At 38.8% G+C, this 16363-nt stretch overlaps 1 protein-coding gene and 1 long non-coding RNA gene across 2 annotated transcripts in view; one reads left to right on the plus strand and one right to left on the minus strand.

The window, feature by feature from the left end:
- The window catches only part of LOC123784157 (uncharacterized), a 134747-nt gene that overhangs the window by 111438 nt on the left and 6946 nt on the right, over nucleotides 1–16363 (plus strand). The window contains exons 3-4 of the long non-coding RNA XR_015724237.1: nucleotides 2859–2987; nucleotides 10956–11129. This is a non-coding gene — a long non-coding RNA (uncharacterized LOC123784157). The remainder of the gene's footprint in view (nucleotides 1–2858; nucleotides 2988–10955; nucleotides 11130–16363) is intronic.
- The window catches only part of SAMSN1 (SAM domain, SH3 domain and nuclear localization signals 1), a 296775-nt gene that overhangs the window by 5647 nt on the left and 274765 nt on the right, over nucleotides 1–16363 (minus strand). The window contains exons 12-15 of the mRNA XM_045785444.2: nucleotides 14446–14575; nucleotides 11826–11977; nucleotides 8639–8845; nucleotides 6520–6670 (exon numbers count right to left, since the gene is read on the minus strand). Coding sequence (XP_045641400.2) covers nucleotides 6520–6670; nucleotides 8639–8845; nucleotides 11826–11977; nucleotides 14446–14575 — 640 coding nt within the window. The remainder of the gene's footprint in view (nucleotides 1–6519; nucleotides 6671–8638; nucleotides 8846–11825; nucleotides 11978–14445; nucleotides 14576–16363) is intronic.

The raw sequence follows: 16363 nt of genomic DNA on the forward strand, positions 1-16363 counted from the left end.
AGAACCAAACTCAGGCATTCTCCAGGTATCTACGGCTGCATTTATTTGTCCTGGGGCAGTGTTGTCCAAGGAGGAACACTGAATAGACAATATAGCACAACTCTTAGTTATTTCTGATTTCATCTTAGGCACATCCTTAAATTACCTGAATGTGCTAGTTTTATAATAATGACCTTTTGGTATTCATGTCATTTGAATTCTAACCTACATTTGGAAAAACAACAAATGGAAAACAGGAATCCCTTCATGGAATAACACACTTGTTTTCCTGAGGCCATGAGGGAATAGGAGTTGAAATGATGCTCCCTCTTTTTGCAAGACTTCTCTTTGCATCTTAACAGCATAGTGTACGTTCTGATGAGATGTGGGCCAGGGAGTGAGTCTCTGCACTCACATTCACAGCAGCCCCCCGTGCACCATGCTGCCTGCCTCAGTAAGGCCGAGGCACACTCATCTGAGGTCTAATTGCTCAGCATCAGCACGGTTGCCACTCTGCCCAACCAGACACCCCTATGGAAGGCTTTGGTCCCAGGAAGTAGTTACCCTTGGTTGGGTTGTCATATTGGACACATTTTGTTAAGACTATTTTAAGTAAGATTAAAAACTATCATTATATACTGCTTCTTTAGGAGCTGTGGAAAATCAGTTTCATTTTTCTTGTAGATTAAATTATTGAGATGGTGAAAAATAACCTAATTTCATTATTTTTAAAAATTATGATTTGACAAAAATAGGGTTACCCTGCATATTACTGATCTACAATTTGCTTTTACCATTTAATATGTTTTGAACATATATTTTTTAAAGATTTTATTTATTTGACAGAGAGAGTGAGCGAGAGTGAGCGAGCGAGAGGGCACAAGCAAGGGGAGCGGGAGAGGGAGAAGCAGACTGAGCAGAGAGTCCGACGTGGGGCTTGATCTTAGGACCCTGGGATCATGACCTGAGCCAAAGGCAGACGCTTAACTGACTGAGCCACCCAGATGCCCCTTTTGAACATATGTTTATGTCAGTATGTATTACATTCTCTCAATATCTTCGTAGTACCTTGTTGTTTGCATATACTAGTTAATTTAACATATCAATTATTGATGGAAGTTCACCCTTAACCAAAAGTAGTAGTAGTTTAGCTAGCATTTTTTTGCAGTTGTGTGTTGAAGTTCATCAAATTTCTAAAACTGGAATTTCTGGATACAAAAGTATGCACATTTCAAACTTTGACAGTTTTTACATTATTGTTCCTCTAGAAATGTACTCATTTACACTCTTGCATATACACATGCACACACAGTGAACATATACACAACATATATCTTGACAACACATACCAACACTCATCTGCCTACTACAAAAACTTTTATCTGTGAGGTGGGATTGCTAGGGACTAAAGTTTTATAATCAGAAAAAAGCTTCCTTATAATTTACCAATCTCTTCATTCCCTCAACGTTAATTCATTCTACAAGCATTTGTTGTTGTTTTTGTTTTTCATTCTACAAGCATCTATAACCCGTCTACTCAATGCAAAGCACAGAACGAGGGCCTTTGGGGAAGGCATCTGGTAACAGAGGATTCAGTCTTGTTTGACCAGGGTAGTCATTACAAAGTCATGCCTAGTACACAGTCGTAGTGCAATATGAAAACAAGTACATTACACGTGCCTTAGACGACCGAGGTGAAAATTCTATGGACTCTCAACTCTGGGCGCTGTTCTCTGACAGAAGACTAAAAATGTTTACATTTCATTTTGTCATTTTTTGTATTATATGGAATATGGCATTGATCGTCAATTAAATCTTCAGCGGGGAAGGAAATCCAAAAAGAAACCTGAAGAAATTGAATTGCATAAAGCTAAACGGCTGTACCTAGAAATATATATTAAATACATATTTATAAATACATAAAGTCAAATGCCTTTGTGCCTTCTCTTCTGTGTATATGTGGATGGTTAGCCTGTATTTCTTAAAAGCTGTACCTTTCTTGAATCTAGATTCAAATCATATGGCAAGTGGGTTGGAAACACCAGGCATGCATGTCAGGGGCCAGGGCACCAGGCTACCCTGGCACGCTGTCAGGCCAACTGCTGGACTGCTGCTTGGCATAACTGCAAATCTCCCCTGCTGGCAGCTCGTGTTCCAGGCTCCTGGCTGGGACGTGCCTCTTGCCCTGCGTCATTTTGGGCAGGTAGGCAGGCAGGCAGGAAGGCACAACTGGGGATAGTTGAGCAATGTGGAGCTGCTGTGACCACAGCTGGTGCCAACAGCCTGGCACACAACCCACCCTTCCCCCCTTCCTCTTCACTGAGCACTGCACACAAAGGTTGCAGGTACCTAAAATATGCGATACACAGCTTCTAGGACAGTTTGCTTATTTAGTTACTAGGTGGTTTTTTTTTTCCCTCCAATTTAAAATTTAATTATTCCTGTGCTTACATGGAGAACAAGATATTTCCATCACCCGCTTTCCCTGAGGACAATTGTACACATTCTCATAGACACACTTTTAAGACACATCAAAGTGCCTCTAAATGTGGGAAAAGAGGAACAGGTTCAGAATAAAGAGAAAATATTTACTATAAATAGCAGTTAACTCTCTGATTATTTGCAAGAGGAATTTATTAGCAAGGCAAAGGGATCCTGAAGGTTGTGTTTATGAACAACACACACACACACACACACACACTCTCTCTCTCTCTCTCTATTCTTACTGGGAATCTTTATTCAAAGCAAACAAGCCATTTTAAAATTCAGATGATAAACAGAGAAATCCTAACGTGCACCAAATAAACAGATTCTGCTCTTTTGCTTCTTCAAAAGCCGAGTCTCACCCTAGTTTTCCTTCTCCTTTTAACCTCATCTAGATTCCCAGCTGAGGGTGCCAGTGACCTAATTCTGCTCAGTTCTAATGCAACTCGGGAGCAAATTGAGAATATCTCGGTATTGGCCTTGGCGGGACTGCAGAACCCCGAAGTCGTTATCCTCCTCCAGAGGTAATCCTGTAATCATAACACCGCTCACCGGCCCTTCTATCGGCTTGTAGGAGAAACGCCTTTACCCCCTGTCCAGCGGGGACCTGAAAAGTTTAATCCAGTTTACCTGTTCAAGGTCAGAGTGGGTACAACGCTATCTATTTTGGCCTAAGAAAAAAGGAAAACTGTTTGCTCCAAGTATTAGATTTCTGTTTTTGTCCCTGTCCCACTCCCCCCAGCCTCTTGGTCTCTCTAGATGTATTAAAGGCTCACATCGGGCTTGTAGTTTTCCCTCCATCATCTCAAAGTTTTAACTCTTGTTCTCAAAACAGGTGTCCACTCTCTTCAATTTTTATAGTGAAGGGTTAGGAAGGTAAAACTTTCCAGTTCCTAATCTAAGAAGCATTGAAGCTTTAAACTAGGAATTTATCAACAATTCCCAAACTGACTATATTCAATGATCAAGATAAAATGCATACATAAAATCCTGGCCAATTTGCATATGCTCCATTCTTACACACACACACACACACACACACAGAGCTAACTATTTTTAACCTATGACTGTGACATGCATTTGTTTTTAATATATCTTAGTTTTATACAACCATATATTCAAGGTCTTTATCATTCAAGGTACATGAAGGTTCTGCCTTTAATCGTCAGCATGGTGGAAGGAGATAGGAGTCACAGAGTAGAGAAGAGGTAAAAATACGCATGCATGCAGCAGCACGGCCGAATCATCAGAACTCACCATCTTATCAACAAATAGAAGTCATTCTTCTTTATTTCTTGAGCAAAGCAGTTTCATATAAGATAAATAGCTTTCAGTCAGAATGGCCTAACATGCAGTATGCATCTTTCTGACATGTATATTCTAGTACGACTTTAGACCGTAAGATTAAAATAAGAAAAATCTCAGGGTTGTGTGTTGACAACAAACACTGGTTGCATCGGCATTTTTTTCTATTTTTCATCCCCCAGAATTTGGCTCAGTGTGTGTATGTTGAATGTTACTGGCTATTATTAAATGATCAACCTCTAGTGACCTTCAAATATCATTTTCTAAGGTCTTATAAGGGAAATAATTTGGGGGATCTGTACTTTTTTATATCATGCTTTGAATATACTGTGTTTTGTTTCCAGGGCATAGCAGAATGTGTTTCTAATAGATGTGAGAGACTGGGTTTAGATTTGTGACCTTGAGAACGTTACTTAGCTACTCTGGTTTTTAGTTTCCCCGTCTTGCAAAGAAAGCATTTGGGTCAGATGGTTTTTCAGATTACACCTAGCTCTCATATGATGTTATCTATACATCATTGTTCTTTCATTAACATAGAAAGTAGAGGGGGGATGAGGGAGGTGGGATGAAGAAATTAAGTGGGCACCATACACGGCCCAAGCCTACAGCACTGGGCCGATCTTCCCGCTGTGGGTCCAGACTGAGAGCACTGTTTATGGCTGAAGACCTTTCTCACCCAGGCTCTCTCACCCTTCCTGTTCACCAGCCCTGTTGCAATGCAGCCATCGTTGTCTTGTACCTTTCAGGCAGTAATGTTGTTGCAAATTTTCTGTTCTCACTTACGTATTAACTTCCACTTTCTGAGATGGAAAACTGAACTGACGCTCCTGAGAAAATTGGCATAGTAGAAAGCTTCAATTTTCAGATATTCATTGTTCTTTCTATATTTACCAGTTTGCATGTGTGGAAGAAAGAACTTGGATTTTTATAGCAGGCCGCTTTTGATTAAAACTTCAGCTCTGCTACTTATCTCGCTGTTTTTGGCCTCTTTGAAATTCATCTCTGAAATGTTTTCTCATCTGTGAAATGGACAAAATACCTATATGGATGGTATTACAGAAGAAAAGCAATGTATTTATAAGTGCTCAAAAAATACCCTTTTCCCTCCCTCCACTTCAGGGTCATTATTCTGGAGGGTATTAACAATGATACTGAACATTATCAATTCCAAGAAATCTACAAAATCTATTTCTTAGCCTAACATTAGTTAGTGAGGAGCCATGTTTTGAAATGACAAGATGTGAAAGAAACTGCCTCCTTTACCCCAGAGATACCGCTACATCAGCTTACTCGGGTCAGCTTTGTTTTGGCTCGTACTATTGAGTGAATTGGCTACTCTCTTAAGGTTGACCTTTGTCTGCCTCTGTGACCTCATCCCTCTCTCCCAGCCCCCACAACTTCAATATAAACACCTGGGCCTAAAATGAAAGAAATTCTGCAGGTGTCAAATTAGTCTTACACGTGAAAGCTCTTTGAAAAGGATGAAGATCTATGCAAACTCAAGATAGCAAGTGAGAATAAAGTGAGATGCAGTTTCCAAAAAAGTACATTTGTTCCTACGAGATAAAAGGCCAGCGTATAAACACGTGCTGTGCGACTATACCCATTTTGGAGCATACGAGACAGGATGTAGGAAAACCTACTAAGAGAGAGTCAGGAGGCCTGGGTCCTAAATACAACTTTCCTCCTTGCTCTCCATCTGGGCTGTGATTTGTAGAAAGTCGAGTAGCATCGCCAGCACTGGTCCTGGCTCTCCACAATCTACTGTGTGTGAGCTTGGACAAGCTACCTCTCTCTCAGTTCCTCATTATAAACATGGGACAGTACTGTCTAACTCACAAAACTGTGGAGCACATTAGAGAAGATAATACATGTAAAGATCTTGGCTCAAAGTTTTACTCAGAGAACGTGTTCAAAAAAAAGTAGCTAATGATTATGAGTATTATTATTTTTGAAAGAGAAAGTTGGATTAGATGATCTGAGTTCTTTTTCATCTTTAAAAGTCGCTACATCCCTCTTTCTCCCTTACAAAATACTCCTTGTGGAGTTTGGTACATCCGGAGCTCAGGGTTTCAGAAGCCTGGCCAGATTTAGTAAGAGGAGTGTTCAGATTGGGCAACTGTGAAAACAAAAGCTATCCTATCTTTACAAACCCAGCTGGTGAGGGAATGTGCCTGCATTACTGCATCTTCGGCTTATACTTACAAACACAGAGAACCAGCTCAGATAATAAAAGTGAGTGCTGAATATTTTTGCAAGCTATTCTAACGTTTTGAAAGAATCCTATAAACACACACAAGATGTGACTATATGGTAATGAAATGAATTTTCCTGTGTGGCGCGAAGGCTCATTAGCTTAGAGTCATGCTCCGCGCTGTCCTACAGAAGTTGTATGTGACATTTCTCACTAATGGCTCATGCTGTCACTTAATATATGTCTCTAACTCCCTCAGTCTTTGGGAATGCAGACATCCACTTGTGTGTAAATTAATAGCTCTGCAGAATCTAAATGAGATGCCCAGAAAAGTCCCTTCATTTTCTGAGTCCAATAAGGGAAAAAAAGTTCTCTTCCCAATTATAGACTTGACCAGAGTTGTTGTTTCCAAATATATAAGCAAATATGTATTTTATGGGAAAGAATGCTTTATAGGATTCTCTGTTAATAAGACTGGGGCTTTGTTTTTAATAACTTTACTATTTACACTGAGCTGTGATTTTCAGCTGGGGAGAAAAGTAGGTGTGCACACTTACTTTCTTCATCAAGGAGATTTTCAGCAGCTGATAGTAATCTCATCCTGTCTTCTGGGTTTTTAATGTTTAGTTCAATGAGATGACTCTCTTTTATATCCTTTAAATCTTCCAGGGTCTCATAACCGTTGAGCAAAAGTGTTGAGGTATATTCCTATGGGGGGGGGAGAAATATGTATAATATAAACTAGTCAGATTCAAATATTTTATTTTTAGTTCTCTTCAAGTTTAAAGAAAGTGTAGAAGTGCATATAGAAACCAAAGTCACCGACAGAACCTTTGCTTAATTTTATTTTACTTTGTACTAGTTCTCCTCACACGAACTCTAGGGCATTCAAAAGAGTATGTTGGAGAATTCTCACCTTCTGGAAGGACAAATGTAAAGAAGAAATAATTACCTTAAGCCGTGCCGTGCTAAATCATGGATCAATTATATAGCTGGATCATTCATCCCATTTGGCACTTTTTCACTTCTCAAATAGCTCAATTGACAAAGCTACCGTGTCTTTACGTCTATCAATAAAATGCCTCTACAAGAGTAATTATAGTAATATTTCTGAAGCTACATCTCTTCTTGTTTGCTGGCTTGCAAAAATAATTTACCCTCACTAACTTCTTGGGATAGTTTAAAAAATGAATTTGAGAGAGGCACGAAAAATAGACTTAGCATTTGGTGAAAGTCATTATATAAACCTAAGGAATTCCAGACTTTCTATTTAATTAAAAGATTTTATTAAGCATAAAAGCACCATGGCTGGGAAAAGTATTGTTTTCTTTTCTCAGCATGTATAGTTTGTCCATCATTTGCATCAATATATATTAATTTAAAATTCATAGGCTTCTGATTTCTGGGTCTGTATGTTATTTATGTAACCTCTGTTCTCTCTAACAGAATAAAAATGCAAAGTGAAGTTGAATGCTTTACAACTTCCTCAAAACTTCCTTCCATTTTACTTGATCATAATTTCAATATCCTTAGTTTGGTTACCAAAACTGAAAAAGAAGAAGCATAAAAGTTTTAAGTAATCAGGAATAATTACCAGCCCCTTTTTACCAAAAAAAAAAAAAAAAAAAAAAAAAAAAAAAAGAGAGAGAGAGAGGGAGAGAGAGAAAGAAAAAGTACCACTTCTTTTAAAAATAACGTCTCTTAGAAGGAGCACTGAATTAGAACGGAGAAACCAAAATCCCCATTCTGACATAACCATCTGATTGTGGGTTCTTGAATAAGTTATTTCACTTCCTTAGACCTTGGTTTTCTCATAGGTCACCGAGCAAACAAAAAGAAGAAGCAGGTTTTAAACTTTGTACTTCATCCAAGCAGAACCCCATCTGAGGGGCACCGAAAGTAATATAGGAAGGCCTGGGTAGTGTGTCTACAGACAGGAGCATAACTAGATAATTCAGGAGAAACAATTAAGGAAAGTTTAATTGGCTATTGCCTTGATGAATTTCGAAAACTATCAAAGTACTGCTGCATTAATACTAGAAATGGATTGCAAAACAGTAAATTGAGTGAGGCTAGGTAAATTGTATGTACACACCATTTAACAAGGTAGATAATTCATAAAAATTTTGCTAATATAACAAGAAAATAATTGGATTATAAATATAGACAACACAGTTTCCTTAACATAATCATCATGGGGGCTTAATGATCACTATTTCCTAACAAACTGCTTTTGAAACAATTATATTTAGTTATCTTCTCTTGACTTGCTTTTGATCTCTGCCCTACAGAAAATGCAATTTTCTTTCCATATTTCCTTTCAGTTCTCTGGATTTTTACCTTTACTCTTCATACTCTCTTTATCATTCTCATTTACATGTTTTCTCTGGACCTTTTAGTCTCCGAGGTATTTTTCATTTTTCACTGCACTTTCTCAACATTAATCTCTACTGTCACTGCTAAGTATCATTAGAGTTTAGTCCAAGGGAGGTTATATCAAGACCTGTCCTTGTGTAATAGAAGTAATAAAGGAGAAATAAGAAGTCTTCTTGGAAAACAGATTTTCCTTGGCTGTAAGTCCCGTATTTTTTTTACCACTGGACCAACACTGATCCATTCTCCTCAATTGTTCCATCCAGACGCCACCAGGATCAAAGAGGCCACAGGTTTGCTAACCTGAAGGTGAATCCTCTCCAAGAACTCCTGCAGAGTTTTGGGTTTTTCCTTTCCACTCTTTCGGTGTGCCTTTATTTTCTTGGGGGCTGCTTCCTCTTCAGAGATGACATCCACATAAATAAATTTGAAGTTTCCCACCTTATTGTTCAACATTCCTGTCCACATCCCCATTGGCGTTTTGCAGATAATGTCTATGATGTCTCCTTTCTAAAGACGAAGAAATATACCAATCAGTTTTCAGAGAACTTTGGTGCTATGACAATTAGTAGAAAGAATGGAATCATAGAAAATTAGAATAATGAGGGAATATGATAATGGGGGTTACTGATAACAGAATAAATCTAAGAGAAGTTCAAGGGAACTATTTGCTAGTAATAATGAAGAACCCTTCAACAAGCTTGTAGAAAAGCTCCTACATGCATTTGATGACATCTTTATGTTTTTGGTATATCAATTTATGAACTCATAATTGTAAGGCACAGTGGAATTTACAAAATCCTTCTGCAGAGAGTGAGTCATTTTATGCCCATGACACACTTCATAGGTACATATACAAGGTATCTTTATAACTCTAAATATTATAGAAAAGAAATGCAAACATTAACTTCCCAGAACTCATGGCAGTCAGTTGTCTGACCTCAAAAATGATGCTCTCTTCATTCATCTTGTCAAAGCAATAGATACAGAGCAAAACTCAAGCCACCATTCCTGGAGGGGCTCCCAAATGTGGAAGGGGAAGAAAAAGAAATCTCTCTCTGTCCATGCTTCTAGTTCATCTGAAAAACCTATCTACAGTAAAAACTAAACCATCTAAAGTATTGCATTCATCTAAAATAATGAAACTGTTAAGAACTTCCTGTATCTAAATATGGAACAAAATCATGTGTGTGCACTGAGGACACATGATGCTACTGAATTATTTTAGAAAAGATAATACTTAGATTGAGCTTCATGACAAAGTTTGGATTGAAGTATGAATGGAGCACATTAGGATGGACAAAGCAGTCTGTCTTTTTCTTTATTCACATCTAAGACTCTAATTGGCTACAGGCTGCCAGTTACTGGCAAGAGTAGAAAACCCCCAGGGGTACTTCTTTGTAAAGAAAATTGATTTCTAGGCAAATACAGTACCTACATTTAAAAGTCATATTTCCTCCTTTGAGACATAAGTTTCTACCCCAGAGAGGACATTATAGATTCTGATATTGTTGCCATTTTAGGGGTCTACCCTCCAACAAACAAAACATCAAGTCTGCTACTAAAAATGTTTTTTCCTCAGGCTTTATGAATGTGTACTTTTCCACCTAACACATACATTGTATTTTTAATAGTAGGATTCAATGTGATTAAAAGATTTGATCTTTTTGATTTGTGATCATCTGCCTGTCTGACCCTATGAGCTGTTCCCCTGGTTCTTCCTGCCTTTAACTATGGGGAATCAAATCCTGGGCTAGATGGTATCAGCTAAGCAGACCCAGAAAATCCCCAGAAACTCTCGGGGAAGTTTCTAAGCATGGGAGCTCTCTGCTGCATCCAGCCTATTATCCTCTAAACTTATAAAATAGTATACATTCCAGTGGTGACTATGGGATTCTTATTGTGTCCTACAAGAGCTCTACAAATATCACCTTAGGCTGCGCAAGTGGTGGGGGCACTGGCATGGTATCATAGGGAAGGCGAAAAGCTCTCCTGAGTCAAAATGTGTTCGATTTATTCCCTTCTACACCCTCCCCCAACAATGGTTACTAGGCTACAAATATTCTTTCCCCAAGACTTGAACTTAGACTTCAAATCATTTCACAGAAACGACTGAGGAGCTAACCATGGAAAATAATGTTTTCCTCAGTCTCCTGCTGAGCTCACTCTGGTTTGTTACAATGGAAGGGATAAGGAGAAGAACAGAGTGCCTCAAATGCTAAATAATAACATCAATACTTCATAACTTATAATTACTGGTTACCATTGGCTTGGTGTTGATAGTATAGGAAAGTCGTAATTTCTGTCCTTTTAGCTATATCAGTTTGTGTTACTAAAAGGAATAATTTAACATGTATAAAATATTTAGCACCAAGCCTTCTATTTGTACAATTGCAACAGCATCTCCCCTCTAGTGTGAGTAGGACTATGAAAATGATGGATTTCACACCCATGATTATGTTGTATTATATGGCACAAGGGATTATGGAGATGTAATTAATGTCCCAAATTGGTTAATTTTGTAATCAAGACGGAGATTATCTGGTTGTTTCTGACTTTATCATGTAGGAGCTCTTAAAAATAAAGAGATTTGAAACGTGAGTGAGCTTTTCTTCTGCAGGCTTTGAAGGAACAAACTGCCATGTTGTAGAGAGGACCATGGCTCGTAACCTCAAGGGTCTGAGAGTGGCTCCTAGACAATATCCATCAAGAAAGCAGGAGCCTAAGTCCTACAACCACAAGCAACTGAATTCTGCCAATAGCCGTGAGCTTGGAAGAGGACCCTGAGCCCCAGGTAAGATTACAGCCCCAGCTGTCACCTTGATTTCAACCCAGTGAGACCTTAAGCAGGGAATGAAGCTGGGCCATGACCAAATGTTTGACCTATAGAACTGTGAGGTAATGCATTTGTGTTATTTAAAGTCCCTGAGTTTGTGGAAATTTGTTACACAGAAAAAGAAAATGAATACAGGGAATAAGAGTAAAGAAGAGGGAATTCAGGAGGGAACATCATTGGGAGAAAGATAATCTGGTTATTCACAGCAGCCAACTTAAGCACTGAAGTTGCCCAGCCAAGTCTGGTTCCCAAGGGAGTTGCTGTGAGGGGCTCTTGCCTGATACCGCCATCTTTTCTCTCCCTCCTTTTACTCCAGCAAGTATCAGGCAAAGCTGGGCACCTCCAGTAACCTGTGAGGCTTTTGGTTTTCAGAAAAATGTAGACAATTTCTTCTCCCCTGATAGGCCTGGATTCTGCATTATCCACATAACAGCAACTTGTGCTATATATAGCCTCAACAGACCGATTCCCCTATCCCACCTCGAGTGTTTTATTCAAATCCTTGCCCCAGTAACCCAGTCCTCAGTTCTACAGGTGGGAAGAGCACACTCACTCCCCCCACCCCCTGAGTTCCCACTGCTTGCACTTCCTGACACAGCTCATACAACCAGTGCTAGACAGACCACACAGAATGCAGATATGATGTGCACACACCTTGATTTTGAGGGAGTCAGTGTCATAGGGGCTTGGTGTAAAATCAGTATGTACTCTGGCACGGCCACAGAACGGTCCAGAGTAGGGGCCATCGTCATCAAGTCGAAAGCTATCCCGGTTACTGGTACCATCTGAACAGCTTGTTATTCCACCTGATGGAAGCAGAGCTGAGGTTAACAGTTCTCATCGAAGGTTCATAACATTCTGAACCATTGTCTGGATAGAGCTAAGCAGGGATAATGCTGAAGCACTGGATGCCAACCCTTTGAGAGGGTTCTAAGCGCTGGAGTCTTACTTGTTCTGCCTCCCAGTCATTCTCCATCGGTGACCTCTGTCCTCTGAGCCATTTCTGAACTTTCTGACCATTCTTTCCTCAACCACTAACCCAAACACCCTGTGTGATCTGATCTAGAAGCACAGTATTTGAGCATTGAACACTTGCTGAAGAGGCAGACAATATAGACTTAACTCCCCGTCTAGGCCAGACAATTAATTTTGTACCTGTAAACAAAAACCAAAACCTGCAGCAGCAGTTTGATCTTTGTGTGCCACTGATCACAAGTGATCAAAGCCTAAGACTACAGGGCTCCCTCTACACGTATCACAATGTAGCTAGAATGCTCTCCCACACATCCTATCATGCACCGAAAGCCATTCTGAAGGAACATCGCTATGCATTAAAGGTAGCACTTTGGCTTGTGTGAATGTGAAGGAAAGAGAAAGTGTGTTCCAGTGTTTGTACTCCCAAGTGGTTCTAAACTTTCTAAACTGGGCCTTTTAAATTGCTTCAAATCCTTGTTCTCTGGTCCTTTTCCTTTCTGAGTTTGAACCTCAAGGGGAAAAAAGAAAGAGATTCCATTTTTGTTGTCTGCAAGATGGGGACAAGAATGGCTCCCAATGGAAGTTAACTCTCAGTTTCTCCACTACTCTCACTTTCTCCTTCAGTGTGGCCTTTCAGTGCTCTGTTCAATGACGAAACAGCCCTGGTTTCTCTACTGTTTATTCAAATGATTACAGAAATAAGGTAAAGAACCTTAGAGATGTTCCATATTGAATATGTACCAGTGTAAGAAAGGGCGAATTGCATTTAATCACAGAAATTAAGTTGCATATGACAACAGCTGAGTGGGCCACCATCTCCTTACACCTTCCCTTCTATGGCTACCCCTGGCCCTGGCTTTTTATGGTGCATTCCAGTTAGTGAAATTCTACCCACATTTAGCATTACAATTTAGAATTTTAAAACTTCCAGCAGAAGTGAATACTAATGAAATCTGAATTTCACACATGCAAAAATATATCCTTCAAATGTTTCTACATTAGTTGCCCCCCCCCCAATAACTCTTCTTCAGCCAATAGGAAAAATAGGAATAAAATTCGGGATATCTGAAACATCTGGTCTTTGTGATCTATCTTCAGATAACAGAAGCAGTTGATTAGAAAGGAAATGGAAAACAAACCTTGCAAAAAAAGAAGACATTTAAAACCCTGAAAAGATCAGAGGGATGTATAACAGTGTACACATAAAAAGTAAAAGGTACCCTGCAGTATCAGTAGTTTCATCCAAACATTGTAGCAGGAAATGTGACTGAAACCTGACTTCCTTCTTAGAAACAATGATTTTAGAAAATCCTTGTTGAACACAGACTGCTTCCTTTCTGTCACCCAATTGGTGATATTCTTTCTATTTAATATTTATATAGTATTTCATTCTTTATTCAATAATGCTGGATGGACACCTAAAAAGTAAATGTCAGAATTGATGCCTATGTCCTGCTCTTTTCAGAGAACTTCAGGCAAAAAGGAACAGGAAGGAAGGAAAAAAGTGAGAGAGGACAGGATAGGGAAGAAAGAGAAGAAAGAAAGTAAGGAAAGGTCGGAGGGAAGAAGGAAGGAAGAAGAGAAGAAGGAAGGAAGAAAGGAGGAAAAAAAAGGAGAAATAAAGAAAAAAGGAAAGGATGAAGAAAGGGAAGGAGGGAAGAAGAGACAGAGAACAGGATATCATTTATCTGAATATGTCAAGTCATTTAAAAAATTTTGACTCAAGATCATGCTAGTTCTCCTAAGCAAACATTTTTATTTTAGGGATGCAGACTTAGTCACCCAGCATGATCATTTTGAGGCATATCCCTAAGAGCCCTGCCAACTACAGTGTTAAAAGTTTCAAAATAATACATAATTCTCTCGAATATATTGTGTATCATTTTAAACAACAGCAACTCTACCGATTCAGCAATCCTACATTTTCACTATTTCCTCTTATCAGGTAGCTGGAAACTTTTGCTAATTTGATAAGCCCTAGAGAATCAAATCTGTTGTTGTTGGTTTTCATTTGAATGTGTTTCTTTTTTTTTTTATTGTTTTTTAAAATTTTAATTCCAGTATTATTAACATACAGTGTTATATCAGTTTCAGGTGTAAGTGTAGTGACTCCACACTTCCCCCCATTACACAGTGTTTATCATGATAAGTGTACTCTCTAATCCCCATCACCTGTGTCACCCATCCCCCCCACCTCCCCTCTGGTAACCATCAGTTTGTTCTGTATAGTTAAAATCTCCTGTTTTTAATTAACTCAGCCCTCCCAATTAGGATCTTGTCCCTTATTCCGTAGGCTTACTTGATGAACTCCGCCCACTGTAGAGACTATCCATGGAGTCACTGGCTTTGAGGGAGACCTTCTCTGTGTGAGATCCAATCATTGGGTCACTGTTCCGATATGGGAGGGCATTCTCTCCATCTTCCTCATCCTTCAGAAAAACATATCAGAGGTTAAGTGCAGAGAACTGATTTTCATGGACATGTTCACTGTGTGCACTGATTTAACAAACAAGACATATTTTAGCAATAAAATACTTAGGAATACATCAGCATAAAATATGAGAGTCATTAATCTTTAGTTCAATTTCTAGCAAAACACGTTATACTTGGAAAAATTCTTTAGATGAAACATGCCACATTATGGAATTCAAATGAAATTATAATAGTTCATTTTGTAAATTAGGATGAATATCATATTGAGACTACTTAATCAGAAATGTTAGATTTATTAACATCTATGCTTTATCTTCTGTTAAAGCACTTTTATTCCTTCATGTTCTCCTTATCATCTATTTAACGCCATTACTAATCCTTTGAGATCAGATATTACAAGTTTAAATTCTGCATAGTTGTTTCATGTCAGTTATTTGCACCCTACCAGATCACTAGATATGAATAAAACATGCACATTTTGCAATTCTAAAGCAAAGCTTATCTAAGAAGCTGTACAAATCTCGTACCGAGCTTGCACACCTAGTCAAGTGAAAAGCAAATCCTGCATAAAATTAGGAAAGACAGACAATTTCAAAACAAATTACATCTGCTTGAAAACATCCCAAATGTCTTCCATATTTAGATTGAACAAAACCTATAAATTTCTTAATATTCATCAAAATGTAATTCAATATTCCTCATTTATGAGCATTTCTGAACATCGATAAAACTTCAGAATACATATATGATATATACTCAGTTTGATTCTCTACTTTCATCCATTCCTTTATTCATTTGCTCAGTCATTCAACACAAGTTTAGAGAACACCTTGTAAGTACCTGGCACTGTTTTGGGAACTAGGGATACCATAGCAAACAAGATAACAGGGTCCCTGCTCTAATAAGATACATTTTAGTGTGTTAGGGTGTGTGTGTGTGTGTGTGTGTGTGTGTGTGTGTTTAGTGTTTGGGGAGGTGTGTGTAAACAAAATGGAAAAGAAAATTTCAGAGAATAAGTGCTATGAAGGAAATAAAACTAAGTGATGTGAAAGGATTAACTACTAGGATTAGGATTAGGGGAAGGTTGGCTGATTTAGATAGAGTAGCCTCCAAAAACCTCTATAGGGTAATATGTGCTCTGAATTCTTGACCCGAATGTTAAGATTTAACTTACATGAAGAATTGGAAGCAGTTTTCTAAGCAAAAGGAACAGCAAGAACAAAATAACTAAACTCAGAATTAGCTTGGGTCACGAGCGGGAAGACCAGGCCAGTGTAGCTGGAACTGAGTAAAAACAAGGAGAGTGTTAGGAAATGAGCTCAGAGAAGTGGACTGTAGCCAGATCAGGAAGAGCTTTATAGACCATGTGTGGTGGTCATGGAAATGTGTCACTCAGATCTCTTGCTTCGAGACCCTTCTTTACTGACAGCCCCAGCTGCCTGAATCCACCACTGTGTCTGCATGGAAGCCATGTTCTCTGCCAATGACTGAAACAGTGGGTGTACCATTTGAGTACATTCTGGTGGGATATAGGGCTCCTCTAATGGAAAACTTTCATTAGTTTTCAAGAATTATCTTCCAATCCGGCTAAAGCCTTCTTCCTGTCCTTTCACAGGTGTCAAACTTGCACTGTTGTCTGAAGACTTCCCCTATCCAGTTCTTCTTTCTCACTCCTTCATATTCATTTTCCCCAATAATCTTTGGTGTGTCCATTGCTCTCCTAGGACCTGCTTCTCAGAGGACTGGAATGAACATACTACAGTAAGGGAATGCACTGTGAAGGC

The sequence above is a fragment of the Ursus americanus genome, chromosome 4, assembly GCF_024610735.1.
Source record: "Ursus americanus isolate L20-20 chromosome 4, mUrsAme1.1.p, whole genome shotgun sequence".
Lineage (NCBI taxonomy): Eukaryota > Metazoa > Chordata > Mammalia > Carnivora > Ursidae > Ursus > Ursus americanus.